This window comes from Falco punctatus, assembly GCF_963210335.1.
Source record: "Falco punctatus genome assembly, chromosome: 4".
NCBI lineage: Eukaryota > Metazoa > Chordata > Aves > Falconiformes > Falconidae > Falco > Falco punctatus.
Genome location: NC_137583.1, coordinates 34,053,218 through 34,066,653, shown reverse-complemented (window position 1 = coordinate 34,066,653; position 13,436 = coordinate 34,053,218). Strand labels below are relative to the sequence as shown.

General features: G+C 40.5%; 1 protein-coding gene across 1 annotated transcript; it reads left to right on the top strand.

Annotated features, from left to right (window-relative positions):
* Positions 1–1,221: 1,221 nt before the first annotated feature.
* LOC308063577 (acyl-coenzyme A synthetase ACSM4, mitochondrial-like) lies at positions 1,222–13,017 on the top strand. Its single transcript, XM_080386728.1, has 13 exons — positions 1,222–1,423; positions 2,302–2,512; positions 2,936–3,143; positions 3,517–3,660; positions 4,395–4,551; positions 5,188–5,267; positions 6,056–6,179; positions 6,697–6,777; positions 6,889–6,990; positions 7,345–7,472; positions 8,159–8,258; positions 8,972–9,091; positions 10,301–13,017. The coding sequence occupies exons 1-13, from the start codon at positions 1,226–1,228 to the stop codon at positions 10,385–10,387; spliced, it is 1,740 nt and encodes a 579-aa protein (XP_080242854.1). The 5' UTR covers positions 1,222–1,225; the 3' UTR covers positions 10,388–13,017.
* The last annotated feature ends 419 nt before the right edge of the window (positions 13,018–13,436 follow it).

The window sequence follows — 13,436 nt, the reverse complement described above, 5'->3', positions numbered from 1 at the left end:
TAAGGATAAGTGGTTACGGTTGAAGATGTGGGACAAGTGGTAAATGAATGCAAAACAAACTTAAAAACCTGGGACAAAGGGCAAAACTTTGCAGCTTTGCTCAAGCCACAGAAGTTCCACGTGGAAAAGAATTTAATCAAGAGTTTACCTATAATTTTGCTCCTAGTTTGTGGATAGCTTCATCCTTTGTAAGAATAGAAAAGAAAATTTACCTGTATTTCAACAGTCACTCACCTAAGCTTGTATTGAGTTTAGTAACTTGTGTTTAGTAGTTGAAAAAGCAAAATCAGTAGATGGACGCAGGTTTTGGAATTATCATAGGTATCCAGGACTCCGCTGGCTCCTGCTCTGACTGCAGGCTCTTCCAGACACAGGCCAGGGATTTTTTTTCCCCATGTTTGATAATCTCCCTGTGCACTTACGAGAAGCCTCCAAACAAGCACTAAATTTTTTAGAGTTGAGCACATTTCTGAAGCAATCTTCCAGACTGATGAAAATAATAACAACAACAAAAATAATAGTAATATAAAAAGAGAAGCAATGGGAAGGAAGGAAGGAATGGGACTGGAGAGCTTTTAGGATCATTGTGATGACTACGGATGTAAGAGGGCATTTACAGCAAGCAAATGTAGAAGTGTCTAAATCAAATTTGGGGACCTATATAATTGATTACTGAAGTGAAGATTCTTGGGATCTATGTGGTGAATGGGTATATCAGTCAGGAGCTGTTCAAGCTAAACCAGTGAGAATATTGATGGAAGTAGTCTGGAAACATCCTTCAGCTCCATGTGAAAGAATAGAGAATCAGCTACTGAATGCTTCACTGTAAGAACCAGTAACCTCCTTATAATGCAAACAGTAACATCTGATGTTATGTTTGTCTAAGGAGAGTTGTGAGCAATTAGCAGCCCCAAAGAACACATAGGGAATCTCTAAGGATCAGCTGAGATACACACAAGATACTGGTTCAGTACAGCACATTAGGTCCTTAAAAAGCTGGTGGTATAAAAAAAATGAAAGCAAGCAGGATGGAGAATTTCACGTTTAATTGAACTGTTAAAAGCATCACTTTGGCTGTGACTTCAGTTAATAACTCATTAATTCATAACTGAATTGTCTTTGGATAATCTCAAGGTTATTTTTTTGTTTGTTTGTTGCAGGATTCATAGCAACAGTTCTGATTTTCTTATATAGTCTACAGCATCTACGTACATCGTCTTCTGCCATGAAGCTGTTTAAATTACAGACTCTAAAATCCTTGTGGACCCTGAAGCCTCCTCATAGGACTTTCCATGGACACTCCAGGCTGCTTGCCTCTGATGTATATTCACAGTACAAGTCTGTCAGGCAGGGTGAACAGGAGATACCAAAGTACTTTAACTTTGCAAGTGATGTGCTGGACAAATGGTCTGAGATTGAAAAGGTAGAAGATTTTGTTGTGCAGATGTGAGATACTTTGATTTGAAATGTCATTGAAATAAGTTGGGGGTTTTTCTTTATCAAAAAAAATCAGTTGCCAAAACCAATTTGCATTAGGAAATTATACAAAATCTCATTCTTTCTTGCTTGATTTTAAAAGTGTCTCTGACCCTTGGTGCTCCCTGTGTAGGCAGAAAAAGCAATGGTGAATCCCTTTGGACTTTGATTTAACCTCAGAATGGCTGTGCTTATTCCTTCTGCATGCTATATTAGATAGTCATATCATAAAAATAGAGGTAACAGAACAGTAACATTGCATGCTAAGGGAAATCCTCCCACCAATGTTTAATTGCCTGGCTCCAAAGTGCATTCTGCATTTGTCCAGATGCCCTGTAGTCAGAGACGACTGAACTCCCCTCTTCCTGAGCTGTCAGACTAGAAGGAGTCCTGGGACTCCCTGTCCTCCTGTTTTTTGATTTTGTCCTCTGCCTGTGCTGCTTCTGTTTAACAGTATTCCACAACTCCTTGCAAAATATCAGGAGTATTATGTGAAGTATTTCATGTTATCCATTATTTTGTAGGAGCATTAATGCTCAGCATAAGGCTTAAACACTGAAATAGGATCCACAGTAGGATTTGAGTCTGGAGACAGTTGGGCTAGTAAACATTTCAGGTTCAGAAAAGGAGAATTTGTTGGGAATATCTGAGCTTGCCATAGCAAATCTTGATTCATTAAGGACAAGGAAAAAATAATTGCTTGTATGTATATGCCAGTTGTGAAATACTCAGATTTTCCATAATTTGCAGATATTTGTGCATTATAATTTCATGGTCTTCCAGAATAAAATTCGTGTTTTTGTTTTAAATCTCTGTGTTTTGTAGGCTGGAAAGAGACCATCAAACCCTGCCTTGTGGTGGGTAAGTGGAGAAGGAGAAGAAGTGAAGTGGAGCTTTGAGGAGCTGGGGTTCCTGTCTCGGAAAGTGGCCAATGGGCTGACTAAAGTATGTGGACTGCAGAAGGGGGACAGAATTCTTGTGATCCTGCCACGCATCCCAGAATGGTGGCTGGTGGTTGTGGCTTGCATGCGAGCAGGTCAGTGAGCATACCTGAGACTGGTAAAACTGGCTAACGCAAATTGTTTGAGAGGATCAAGACTTTATATAGCTTATAAAGTTTATAAAGGAAAAGCAATGTAATAATCTAGTGAGTGGCCGAGCTACCAACTATGCAGGCAGTCAATGAATACGCAGTAGGTGCCATAGTAGGTGGCCTGTGCAGCAGGCATGGAGATGACAGAAGGCAGGGAAGAGTCATGGAAGTCACAAGACAGTTCCACATGTCATTCCTTACAGGAGAGCACAAGCAGCTGCATTACTGCACTATAACTATTTGGCTTGGGAATGTCAGGGCAAATTCATCTCAGAGGTCAGTTTGAGAATAGTTAATAGTTTAGGTTCTTAGAAAAGAATCAGATATAAAAAATGACATCCCATACTGACTTTATTGCTCTTCCAGGAATTGTTTTTATTCCAGGAACATCCCAATTATCAGCCAAAGACATGTTATATCGGCTCCAGGCATCAAAGGCCAAGTGCATCATTACCGATGACACACTGGCTCCGGCTGTGGACTCAGTGGCATCTCAGTGTCAGTCTCTGAAAACCAAGCTAATGGTGTCCAAAGGCAGAAGGGAGGGGTGGCTGAACTTCACTCACCTGTACAAGTGAGTATGTTAGTGACACCGCAGTCATGATGCAGAAAGCAAACCTATTCTCCACAAGTGCTCATTTACAACTATCCATCAACTACAAATACTCATCAAATGCCAACATTAAGGTGGTAATAGTGACTACTTGATTGCTGATCCATATCAGAGTTGCATACTAACAGTGATCTTGTTCTGGGAAGTTTCTATCCCGTTCTTCTTAAGGGGGGGTGTCTGTCTTTGAGGAAGTGTAACTCCACATGATTTCAGTCTAATCTGGTGAAAACCTTCTGTGGAGCTTTTGGGTGGGAGTTCTGCATTATGCCATACTTCATCACATTGTGAAGCCTGTGTAAAGTAACCACTCATGATTACGTTCTCTGTTTTAAAGACACCAAGCTGCTGACCATTCCTGCGTCAAAACAAGGATTCAAGACTCAGTGAGTTTCTACTTTACCAGTGGAACCACAGGTTCTCCAAAGATGACTGAACATTCCCAGGGTAGTCTTGGTTTCAGACCCCTTTTAAGTGAAAGGTATGAAAGGTTTGAGCCTGGTTGAGCATGGGATAATTGAAGCTGCGTAGCAGAACTGATGAAAAATTACTGGATAAGAAATACCAATGTATGGCCCCAATGCTTCTTCCTCTGAAATCGGACTAGAAACTCCAGCAGATTTCTAGGGGAGTAGGATTACCCCCAGTGTTTCCATTTTTCAATGAATACCTCTTACCCTTTCTTTAGAGTTGTTCAAAGGATAGCTATCAGCCAGGAATACTTTAGAACAAAGAACTAAGAGATACCATGCTGTTTGAGCTGCAAAAGCTTTGTGACATGTGTAGATGAGCAGAGGCTGAGTTTATGTTGGCTGCAGAGATCACCCTGGTCCCTCAGCAGCCTTAGAACTGAAATACCTGGTGTCCAACACAGCACCCATGAATGCTGCTGCTACAGCCCTGTCTTCCTACCTAGTGGAAAGTCACTTCACTGAAATTCAGACTGCTCTCTTCCCCTTACTTGGTCCTGTGTTATGACTGACATCATATATGTATGGGTGTGTGTATATATATATATTTTTAATGCAAATGTATAGTTAGATGCCCTTTTGTCCTAGAGCTAGCTCAAAAAATAAACTTTCTCAGAATGCCCAGTGCATCTTGTCAGAAAATCTTGGGCTTGTTTTTTTTGTTTTCTGTTTGAGGTTTGGGCTTTTTTTTTAATCAAAAATTGTTCATTATCTTTTCAGTAATATTTTTTTTCTGCTTTATCAGGTACTGGTTGGATTTGACTCCCTCAGACATGATATGGAGCACAGCAGACACAGGTTGGGTACTAGCTTCACTGACATCTGTTTTTGATCCCTGGGTTTTTGGATCATGCATCTTTATACATAAGCTACCACGGATTGAATCAGCAACCATCCTAAATGTAAGTAAAAACTCATGGAGATGTGTTAATCTGAAGAAAGAGTGCAAAAAGAAAATTCTTAACACCATCTATTAAGTTTTATGAGGGTTGTGTCCATAGTTGTGTTTGAGATGCTGTATCCATTGTGTAAAGCCCCTATTTGCATCTGTAATGTACACAGAAAGGGCCAAACCTGCGGTTCATTCATACATTTTGCTCATAGCTGAAGAGCACGTGAATGCAAATCATCCAAAAGCAGCCCTAATTGCTTGCCTTTTGTTCTGGTGACTGTGGAAGTAATATCAGCTGTTATTAATGCAGACTGAAACTGCAGCATTGCTCTGCCCACACTGGCCAAGATGAAAGCGAAAACCTCACTGTAATGCAGATAGAGACAGCCTTATTCTGGCCGTGCTCCAAACGGTGCCATCTGGGTGTCACGTAAACGTGTTAGCGTGAGATTTTGTCCAATCAAATATACTGTGAATCTCTGTGTATTACACCAGCTGTAGGAAGGTTTCTTTGCAGCAGAGAGCATGGTGCTTTTCCATAGAAAGGAGAGATACTTTTGCCTCCTGTATCACCTGTATACTGTATATCCACGAGGCAGTGTTTTGTCCGAGCTTCATATGTCCATCTTGTTGTTTAACTCGCCAGACTCTCTGCAGATTCCCCATTGACGTGCTGGTTGGTGCTCCAACATTGTTCCGCATGCTGGTACAAAGTGATCTTTCCAAGTATGTAAAGAAATTATTTACTAATATTTAATTTACCCTAACTAAACTTCAGTGAGCTCCCAGATCTAGCTGCTTGACCCAAAATAGGGTAGAAATTTAGTTTAGAATATCCTTTGTGAAAAGATCGTCATACAAAAATCGTGAGTTTTGCTGAGTTTTATGATCAAACATGGAGAAACTTGATGTTTTCCCTCAGAAATTTGAGACTTTCACTACTGAACTTCGTGAGCAAATCCCTGAGGGGATGAGTGACTGCCTGTTAAATTCTTTATCATAATTTTCAATTACCACATTAATTATCTATGCTTTGGGAAGGAATGTCATCCTAGGAAGTCAGTGTCAACATAAATGTGAGGGAGTGACTTGTGGTAGTTGTACAGCATCCCCTGCTCCAGTTCTCACTGCTAGCCACTGTTCCTTCCTCTCCTCTTGCATTTTCTCACTTGGGCTGTTGCAGAGGGTCAGCAGTTAGGGCCCTGGCTCAGCACATTGCTGTGTGGTTAGTTACAGGCATGTCCTTAAATCCCAGCTGACTTCAGCAAAAATTTTACTTTATTTTTTGTGTGTGTTTGACTGACTACTACTACTCATTTGTATAGTGTTGAGCACAGACTGATATCCTTGCTGTATCGGGAGCCAAAGGATCAGGAATCCTCAGATTTCTTCACTTCATGGCAGTAACTCTCCTAGTAATCAGCTCTCCAGTATTATTTGTTTATAGTTGGATGCCACTTGTCTTGCCCAGTAGATTGAAGTACTGCCTTCCTTGTTTTTTAACTCCTGCGAAGCTACAAGTTCATGAACCTGAAGCACTGCATGAGTGGAGGGGAGCCACTCAACCCAGAAGTCATGGAGCAGTGGAAAAGCAAGACTGGGCTGGACATCCATGAAATATATGGCCAGACTGAAACGGTATATCTGTGGGGTCAATATTCTATGAAATCTTCATAATTCCTTTTTGCTTTACAATGTTTTAAGGTTTGTTTTGAAAGAACACAGCCTGGTTTTTTCCTTCATGTTCTTGTGAATGTTTTGATAATCTCCTTTCCTTGAAAACCTCTGAAAGAACACCCCTACATGGCTCTTCTCACAGCACCTGCCAGAAATGTGGATTGTTGGGTGGAGGTGTGATCTAATATTTCCATAAATGTCCTTTAGCAAATTCCAAGTGACAGTGACGGGCAAGAGGGCAGAGTTTGAATCTATGGAAGACAACTGGTTAGCAGAGGGCATGAATTCTTTGCAAATAATGGGACAGGATTCTTTCAGGGAGTTTCTTGAGTTTGCTTATCTGTACCACACAGCACTGACATATAGAATCCTATTAATTTTAATTCCTTACTTCAAAATTATTCTAGAAAATACATTTAATGAATTAAATGTGAATGTAGCAGTTTTTGATTGCAAAACTTTGTTTTGATTTTTACAGGGAATAATCTGCTGTGTTTCTAAAGGAATGAAGATTAAACCTGGATCAATGGGGAAGGCAGTTCCCCTTTATGATGTTCAGGTTTGTTGGCTGCTCTTTAGATTGTTTTGTTGGTTTTTTGGTTGGTTGGGTTTGGGTTTGGTCCATCCTCTGCCCCCATTGGACTAAAATATATGTTGTTTTCCATTCTAGATCATAGATAAAAATGCTAATATTCTGCCTCCAGGCCAACAGGGGGAAATTGCTGTCAGAAGCAAACCTGTAAGACCACTTGGTTTCTTCGCTGGATATGTAGTAAGGACTTTATTTTATTCCTCACCACCACTAATATCCCCCAAATGTCTCCAATTTCATAGTGGTTCAAAAAGCTGAATATTTTTCACCAGTTTATTATTTATTATCAGAGGAATTTGTTTGTTTCGATTAATGAGATGTTAGAAAAGGGAAGAGAAGAGTTTGCTCAAGACTGAGTTAAAAATCTTTTTAAAGATTAAAAATGTTTTTCTAAACCTTTTTTATTGTATTTTATAGCAATATTGGTACAATTCTTGAACATCCTTGACTAAAAAATTAAGTTCCAGTGCATTTAACATTATGTGCACTGTAGCATGCTCAAAATCTAAACTACTGTTTGTAAACCACTTTGAGGATAACCCTAAGAAAACTGCAGAAACTGAACGTGGGGATTTTTATGTCACTGGAGACAGAGGGACTATGGATGAAGATGGATATTTTCAGTATATTGGAAGAGACGATGACATCATCATTTCTTCAGGGTCAGTTTGCACACTTCCTTTCTAAAGCTGCCATTGTATAATCTTACATGTGTTCCTGGTGAGCTTCTAACATAATAGCGCTGTGATGAATGTGTGACCTCTTGACTTAGGAATACTTGCTTTTATTGTTAGCTTTTCATAGACCTGCAGTATCATCTTGGTGATGTCAGTGGCATCTCTGTATCTGCTTCCCCTGCAACATCTCATCTGCTTGGACAAAGAGTAAAGACTTACATTGACAGAGGAGGGATTTTAATCTACTTTGGGTTTTGACTAAAATTTAAGGCTCTCTCTATTGGACTCAAAGAGCATTTGAAACATTTTATTTTTAACATATTGAAATGAAACAATTTAGTGTTTTATGGTGGAATACCATAATGTGGCATCAGCTCGTAGTGCAGACCCTAGCTATCAGGATGGGATGGAGCTCTAGTTAGGAAGCCACAAGGAAAGGGGAGAGGTGGAGAAGTATCCACAGCCCCAGCAATTCTTTACCATATGACCACAATGAAATGCTCCCGTGTTCTAACACAGCCAACTTTCCCAATCTGCCTGAAGTTTCTGTAGTTGGTTGTTGGTTTGGTTTGTTTTCTGGGATTTCTTCTGCAATATGACAATTAAAAAACATCTGGTACTGGTTTTCCAGCTCATAAAACCAAATCCTGTATTTTTTTTTCCTTACCTAGATATCGCATTGGGCCATTTGAAGTAGAGAGTGCCCTGATAGAGCACCCAGCAGTAGCAGAAACAGCTGTTGTCAGCAGCCCAGATCCCCTCCGAGGAGAGGTAATGATGCTGAACAGTGCTAGGGGAAGCAGTATGTTTGTTTAAATGTGTAACTATATAAAGCGGTTCCTACTTTATGAATAATGTACAGCTGTAAAGCAGTCATGTCATCATGGATAATCCTACTTGGAGTGATGGGCAAAATCTCTTCCCATTTACATGCCTTTGCTCTTCTTAGTTTCTTTTCATCCCAAGAAGGTTGTCTCTGTGGAGAACATTACAATGATATTTACTTTCCCTTTGTTGTTAAGCACTTGCCTAGACAATGGAATTGTCTTTTCTGGCTGTCTTGGTATAGCTGAAGTTATACTATAACTGCCTTAGAATTAGACTTGGGCTACACCTATGGAGAAAGCACAGTCCTGTGCTGGGATGATATGGACCTACTGTCCTCAGTGTGAGCTTGAGAGGGAAACCACATGTCCCTCAGCTTCAGGGAGAACTCTACAGAGACACCTTATTACTCCTAATTCTTGACACCCACTGAGAGGACAGAGCATGTGCTCTTGCTTTGCAGTGAGGACAGGAAAACTGTGCTTTCAACTTTCTTTTCTGTACATACATGTGCAGAAGCTGGGCATTGTGTTGGTTTCTCTGTTCCTCCCTTTTGCACGTCATGACTGGACTGTGAGCAGTACTGCTCACTGGTAACCTGTATATTAGCTCTTAAAAATGGATGGTGTCAGGTCACTTTTGTTGATATTACCTTACAGGTTGTGAAAGCATTTGTGGTCCTGTCCCCAACCTTTTCATCCAGTGACCTGGAGAGCTTAGCATGTGACTTACAGGAGCACGTCAAGAAAACTACTGCTCCATATAAATACCCTAGAAAGGTAAAAGCTTCCGAGGAAAAGCTTTAAACCAGGGCATCCTTCCATAAATCTCAGTAGAATTATTATTTGGATTTTGATGATTCACCTGAAGGAGACAGACATAAAGATTCAGCTAGAGCACTGGCTTCAGAAAATCTTTCCTACATAACATTAGCTTGCATTGTTTATCATGCATTTGAGTAAAGTGTTTAAACCTCTCAAAAATTTCTGGGCTCTGTAGGCTATCCTAGGTAGATCTGCATGTTCTAAGTCAGGCTCACAATCATAATTCTCCACTTTTTATTTAATCTTCAGCCGAGTACTCTCTGGTGACTTAGGGTAGTACCTGGCTGAATTTGAATAAGTTTTTATCTACTGGTCCTCACAGTTGATAAATAAGAGGAAAGCCCAGGAGGATTGTTCAGCCTGGAGAAGAGAAGGCTCTGGGGAGACCTTACAGCAGCCTTCCAGTGCCTGAAGGGGACCTTACAGAAGCTTTCCAGTGCCAGGAAAGCTGGAGAGGGACTTTTTACAAGGACATGTAGCGATAGGAGAAGGGGAAATGGCTTTAAACTGAAGGAGGGTCGATTTAGATTAGATATAATGAAGAAATTCTTCACTGTGAGAGTGGCGAGGCTCTGGGATGGGTTGCCCAGAAAAGCTGTGGATGCCCCATTCCTGCGAGTCCTCAAGGCCAGGTTGGATATGGCTTTGAGCAACTTGGTCTAGTGGAAGATGTCCCTACCCTTGGCAGGGGAGGGTTGCAACTAGATGATCTTTAATATCCCTTCCAACCCAAACCATTCTGTGATACACTTCGGGTTTCTCAGTAATCCTGGCACTACAGGAAAAGAGCTACTAGTGTGCCTCAGTTCACTTGTGTAGAACTTGTAGGGACTAAGAACCATTGAAGACTTTATGCCAATAACATCCCTTTTTTCTTCTTCTTGTCATTCATCTCTGACCTCTGATAGCATTTAGGTATTCATCCTTCTGTTACAGCTGTCATGTTACACAGCTCAGTTTGGTTAGCTGACAGGCAGCTACACAGATAGCCAGAGAAACTGTTTCACAAGTGGCACAATCTGCTGGCTTCATTTGGCTTGGATGGGATCCAGTAGACAAGCAGTCCTTACTGATAGCAGTCCTTAGTTTTCCACCTATATTGAGAGGCAGTTTTCGAAAACCAACTCTGTAGAACATGCTACATTGTTTTCTGTCTTTATTTAGGTGGAATTTGTCCAAGAGCTGCCAAAGACAAACACTGGGAAGATCAAGAGACACGAATTAAGAAACAAAGAGTGGGGACGGATGTAATACTGTTTGGAATTTAACAGAACTTCTTTCACTCCATTAACACCATATAAATTTCTCTATATAACTGCCCTCCTTCTGATCTGTTTTTGTTAAATGCCGGTGCATCAAAACCTATAGGTAACACCAAGATGTGATGTTTGTACCTGCTTGCAAAGCATGTAATGTCAGTACCACAGTTGCGGTTACTGAAGCCCTGCTGGGAAAGGGAACAAAATATACGCTCCATTCTAGTCTGAATGCCCACAGGTTCACCAGAATTTGGCTGGTGACCCATCTTTTTTAGATGGTATCCAAGATCAGTGAGGAGATACTGCTGATGTTGATTTTCTAAGCTCCAAGCTGGAGAAAAGGCATGCATGGATTTGAGTGGTTCAAATGCTATGTCCTTAAATACAGCATGTTTAAACTCAGCACAGCCCTCCTATAATCAACTGAAGATGGAAAGACTTCTCTTTATTGATACCACCATATGACCTCCATAAACCTTTCTTGTTTGACATATGTGTTGATGACAGGCAGTGCCAGCTTCTCCCATGCTTTATCCACAAATATTCTGTTGTACAAAGTAGCTTTGTTGTTCACCCTCTATTCTGATCTTCACACACAATAGACAGAACTCCTGTACCACTTCTGGTGGTCTTTAAAATGAAGTATGCTGTTAGGCAGGTGACCCCATTTGTAGAACAGACCGTGGTTCTTTGCCATAGTAGACACTTGCTATAGGACCAGTCTATTTCTGCAGCCACTTAGAGGTGAAACCAGAAAAAACTCCCTTGAACTGGTTTGGATGGTCACACCTGTTTAACATTTCACTCTTAGCTTTATGAAGCAGCATGTACTGGAGTGTACACACACTTACTTCTTACAGTTGCACATGGAATAGTGGGCCAAACTTTAAGGCTGTATCAGTTCTTAGCTGTTCATCCTCAGGGTTTTTTTAAATTTTGTGTACTCAAAAAAGATTTCATTTTCTGGCATGAATTTTCATTATTTGATAGAAACATCTCCAGCCTTGGAGTCCCCTTCTGTTCATTAAATAAGAAGAAATTGCTGGAGAACAATAGCATCTTCAGGCAGGAAAGAAGGTCTCTTACAGCTCTGTCTCACTGCCTGTAGTTCTGTGTCTATTGCAGCTGTGAAGTGAGATTTGGAGAATTTTAATTCTGAGAAAGTAAAATATTTCATTTCTTAAGAGTAAACACTTTGCTTATGTCAGTGCAACAATTTCTGTACTAGCAACTGCTGAAATGAAAGCAATTGTCAATAAATGCGTTTACTTCATTCTTTTTGACAGTAGCTTCATTTTTTGTAATGCTCCTTAGCGTTTCACAGAGATTTCAGAACATTTTTCACTATTTCATTCCTAAGGTTTCTAGGAGCGTTAGATTACATGATTATAAAACTAATCATTAGTTTCTTGAATGCACTTGTTTGGGCATGCCACTTGTCACTGCCTTGAGCTCTTTTCTATACCCAGTTCAGTTTTCTTTAAAAGTCACGTACTCCTGGGCCATCCAGGGGCTCTACAGCTTCTACATCTTTCTGCTTCGTTTCAAACAAACAACAACAACAAAAAGGTGTTTTAAAACAACAAAAAGTCTGCAAAAAGTGGAATGATAAGCAAGTGTACAAACTGGAATTCAGAGCTCCTGGAAATTATCTTTGTCCCTGCAGTTAGCTGTTGTTTGGGCAGTTAAACTCCTGTAATGTCTGAGGACTGGGAGGTTGATTTTTTTTTTTTCTTCCCTCACCAAATTTAAGGACCTAAAAATGAAGCAACTAAATTCAGAGTTGGGAAAGTTCAGAGCCTTAAAAAAAAAAGGTCTGAATGAAATTAAACCACTGAAGACATGAGTTTTACCACTGATTTCAGTGGGGTCATGACTCTAGACACTCTAAATTCTACTGTGGCTCATTAGAATAATTTGCTCCAGGCTTCAACTCTAGAACTGTCACCTACGGTGATCTCTTGCATAGCTGACCTTAGAAATTGGGTTTCTGTTGAGCTTTAGTACCCAGCTTTTTGCATGAATGGGCTGGGATCACAGTAGAGCAGTCTGCCAGGTTATTCATGCCATGTGGTGTGGCTGTAGTCGGTGAAGTGCTCTGCTCTGTGCTGCAGCAACCTCTTATCATTGATATTCAACACACTTTTCTATCTCATGTTCAAGGTAGATGGTTTGTTTAATTCTCCTTCTTTGCCCAGGATCAGAGAATCACCAAGACATTTCCTCTGATTCATGCAGAATGATTTCAGAGACACAAGCTTGCAGCTACAAGCAGTTGAAAGCAAAAAACAGCTCTCTAGCACATGGCTTTCTTTAGGAATCACAAGTTTGGAACTTAATTGGATTGTATCATTCTGGCTGAAAAATAAAATTTTCAATAGACTAGCCTTTCCTTTTGAGACCTCCTCACCATCCCTCTTACGGCCCAGCTTCAATTTGATGTTATTCTGAAAGACAATAGAAAAGGTAATACCTGCATCAGAAAAGGTATTCTGTATCAAATATATTTTGATGCATGATTTCCTGAGAGTTTAGCTTCTCATCCCAAGCCTATGGAAGGGACATGGTGACTTGGGTACATATGGTCTCTATAGTGCAACATCGTGATGAAGTTGCAAAACAGCCTCACCGAGGTGTTGGTGCTGCCGGTGCCTCCATGCGTTTTGCCTCATGTCCGCAAAGACAGTGCGGTTCTCCCGTGTATCAGGACAAATAGGAAACAGAAACGGGTCATGAGGAGGAAGCTGTTGTGTTCTTGAGATTCTAGTCTTCAGCTTCATGCTTCTGGAGGTAATTAGCCCTTTCTTTTGGTGTTTTGTGGGGGTTTAGAATGGGCAACACAGCTGTTCTAAGGACAGCAAACAAGTGAAGTAACAAATTATAATTCTTCTAGAGAACTGGTTTCTTCCTTTGGAAGTTTTATAAGGTAGAGAGTAATCTTTAGTTTCGGCTGGGTACAAGGAACATATTTCTTCTTCAATGTTTTCCCCTTAGTGGTCATACAAATTTTTTCTGGTTTGGGTTAGTGGCAGCACAGGTCC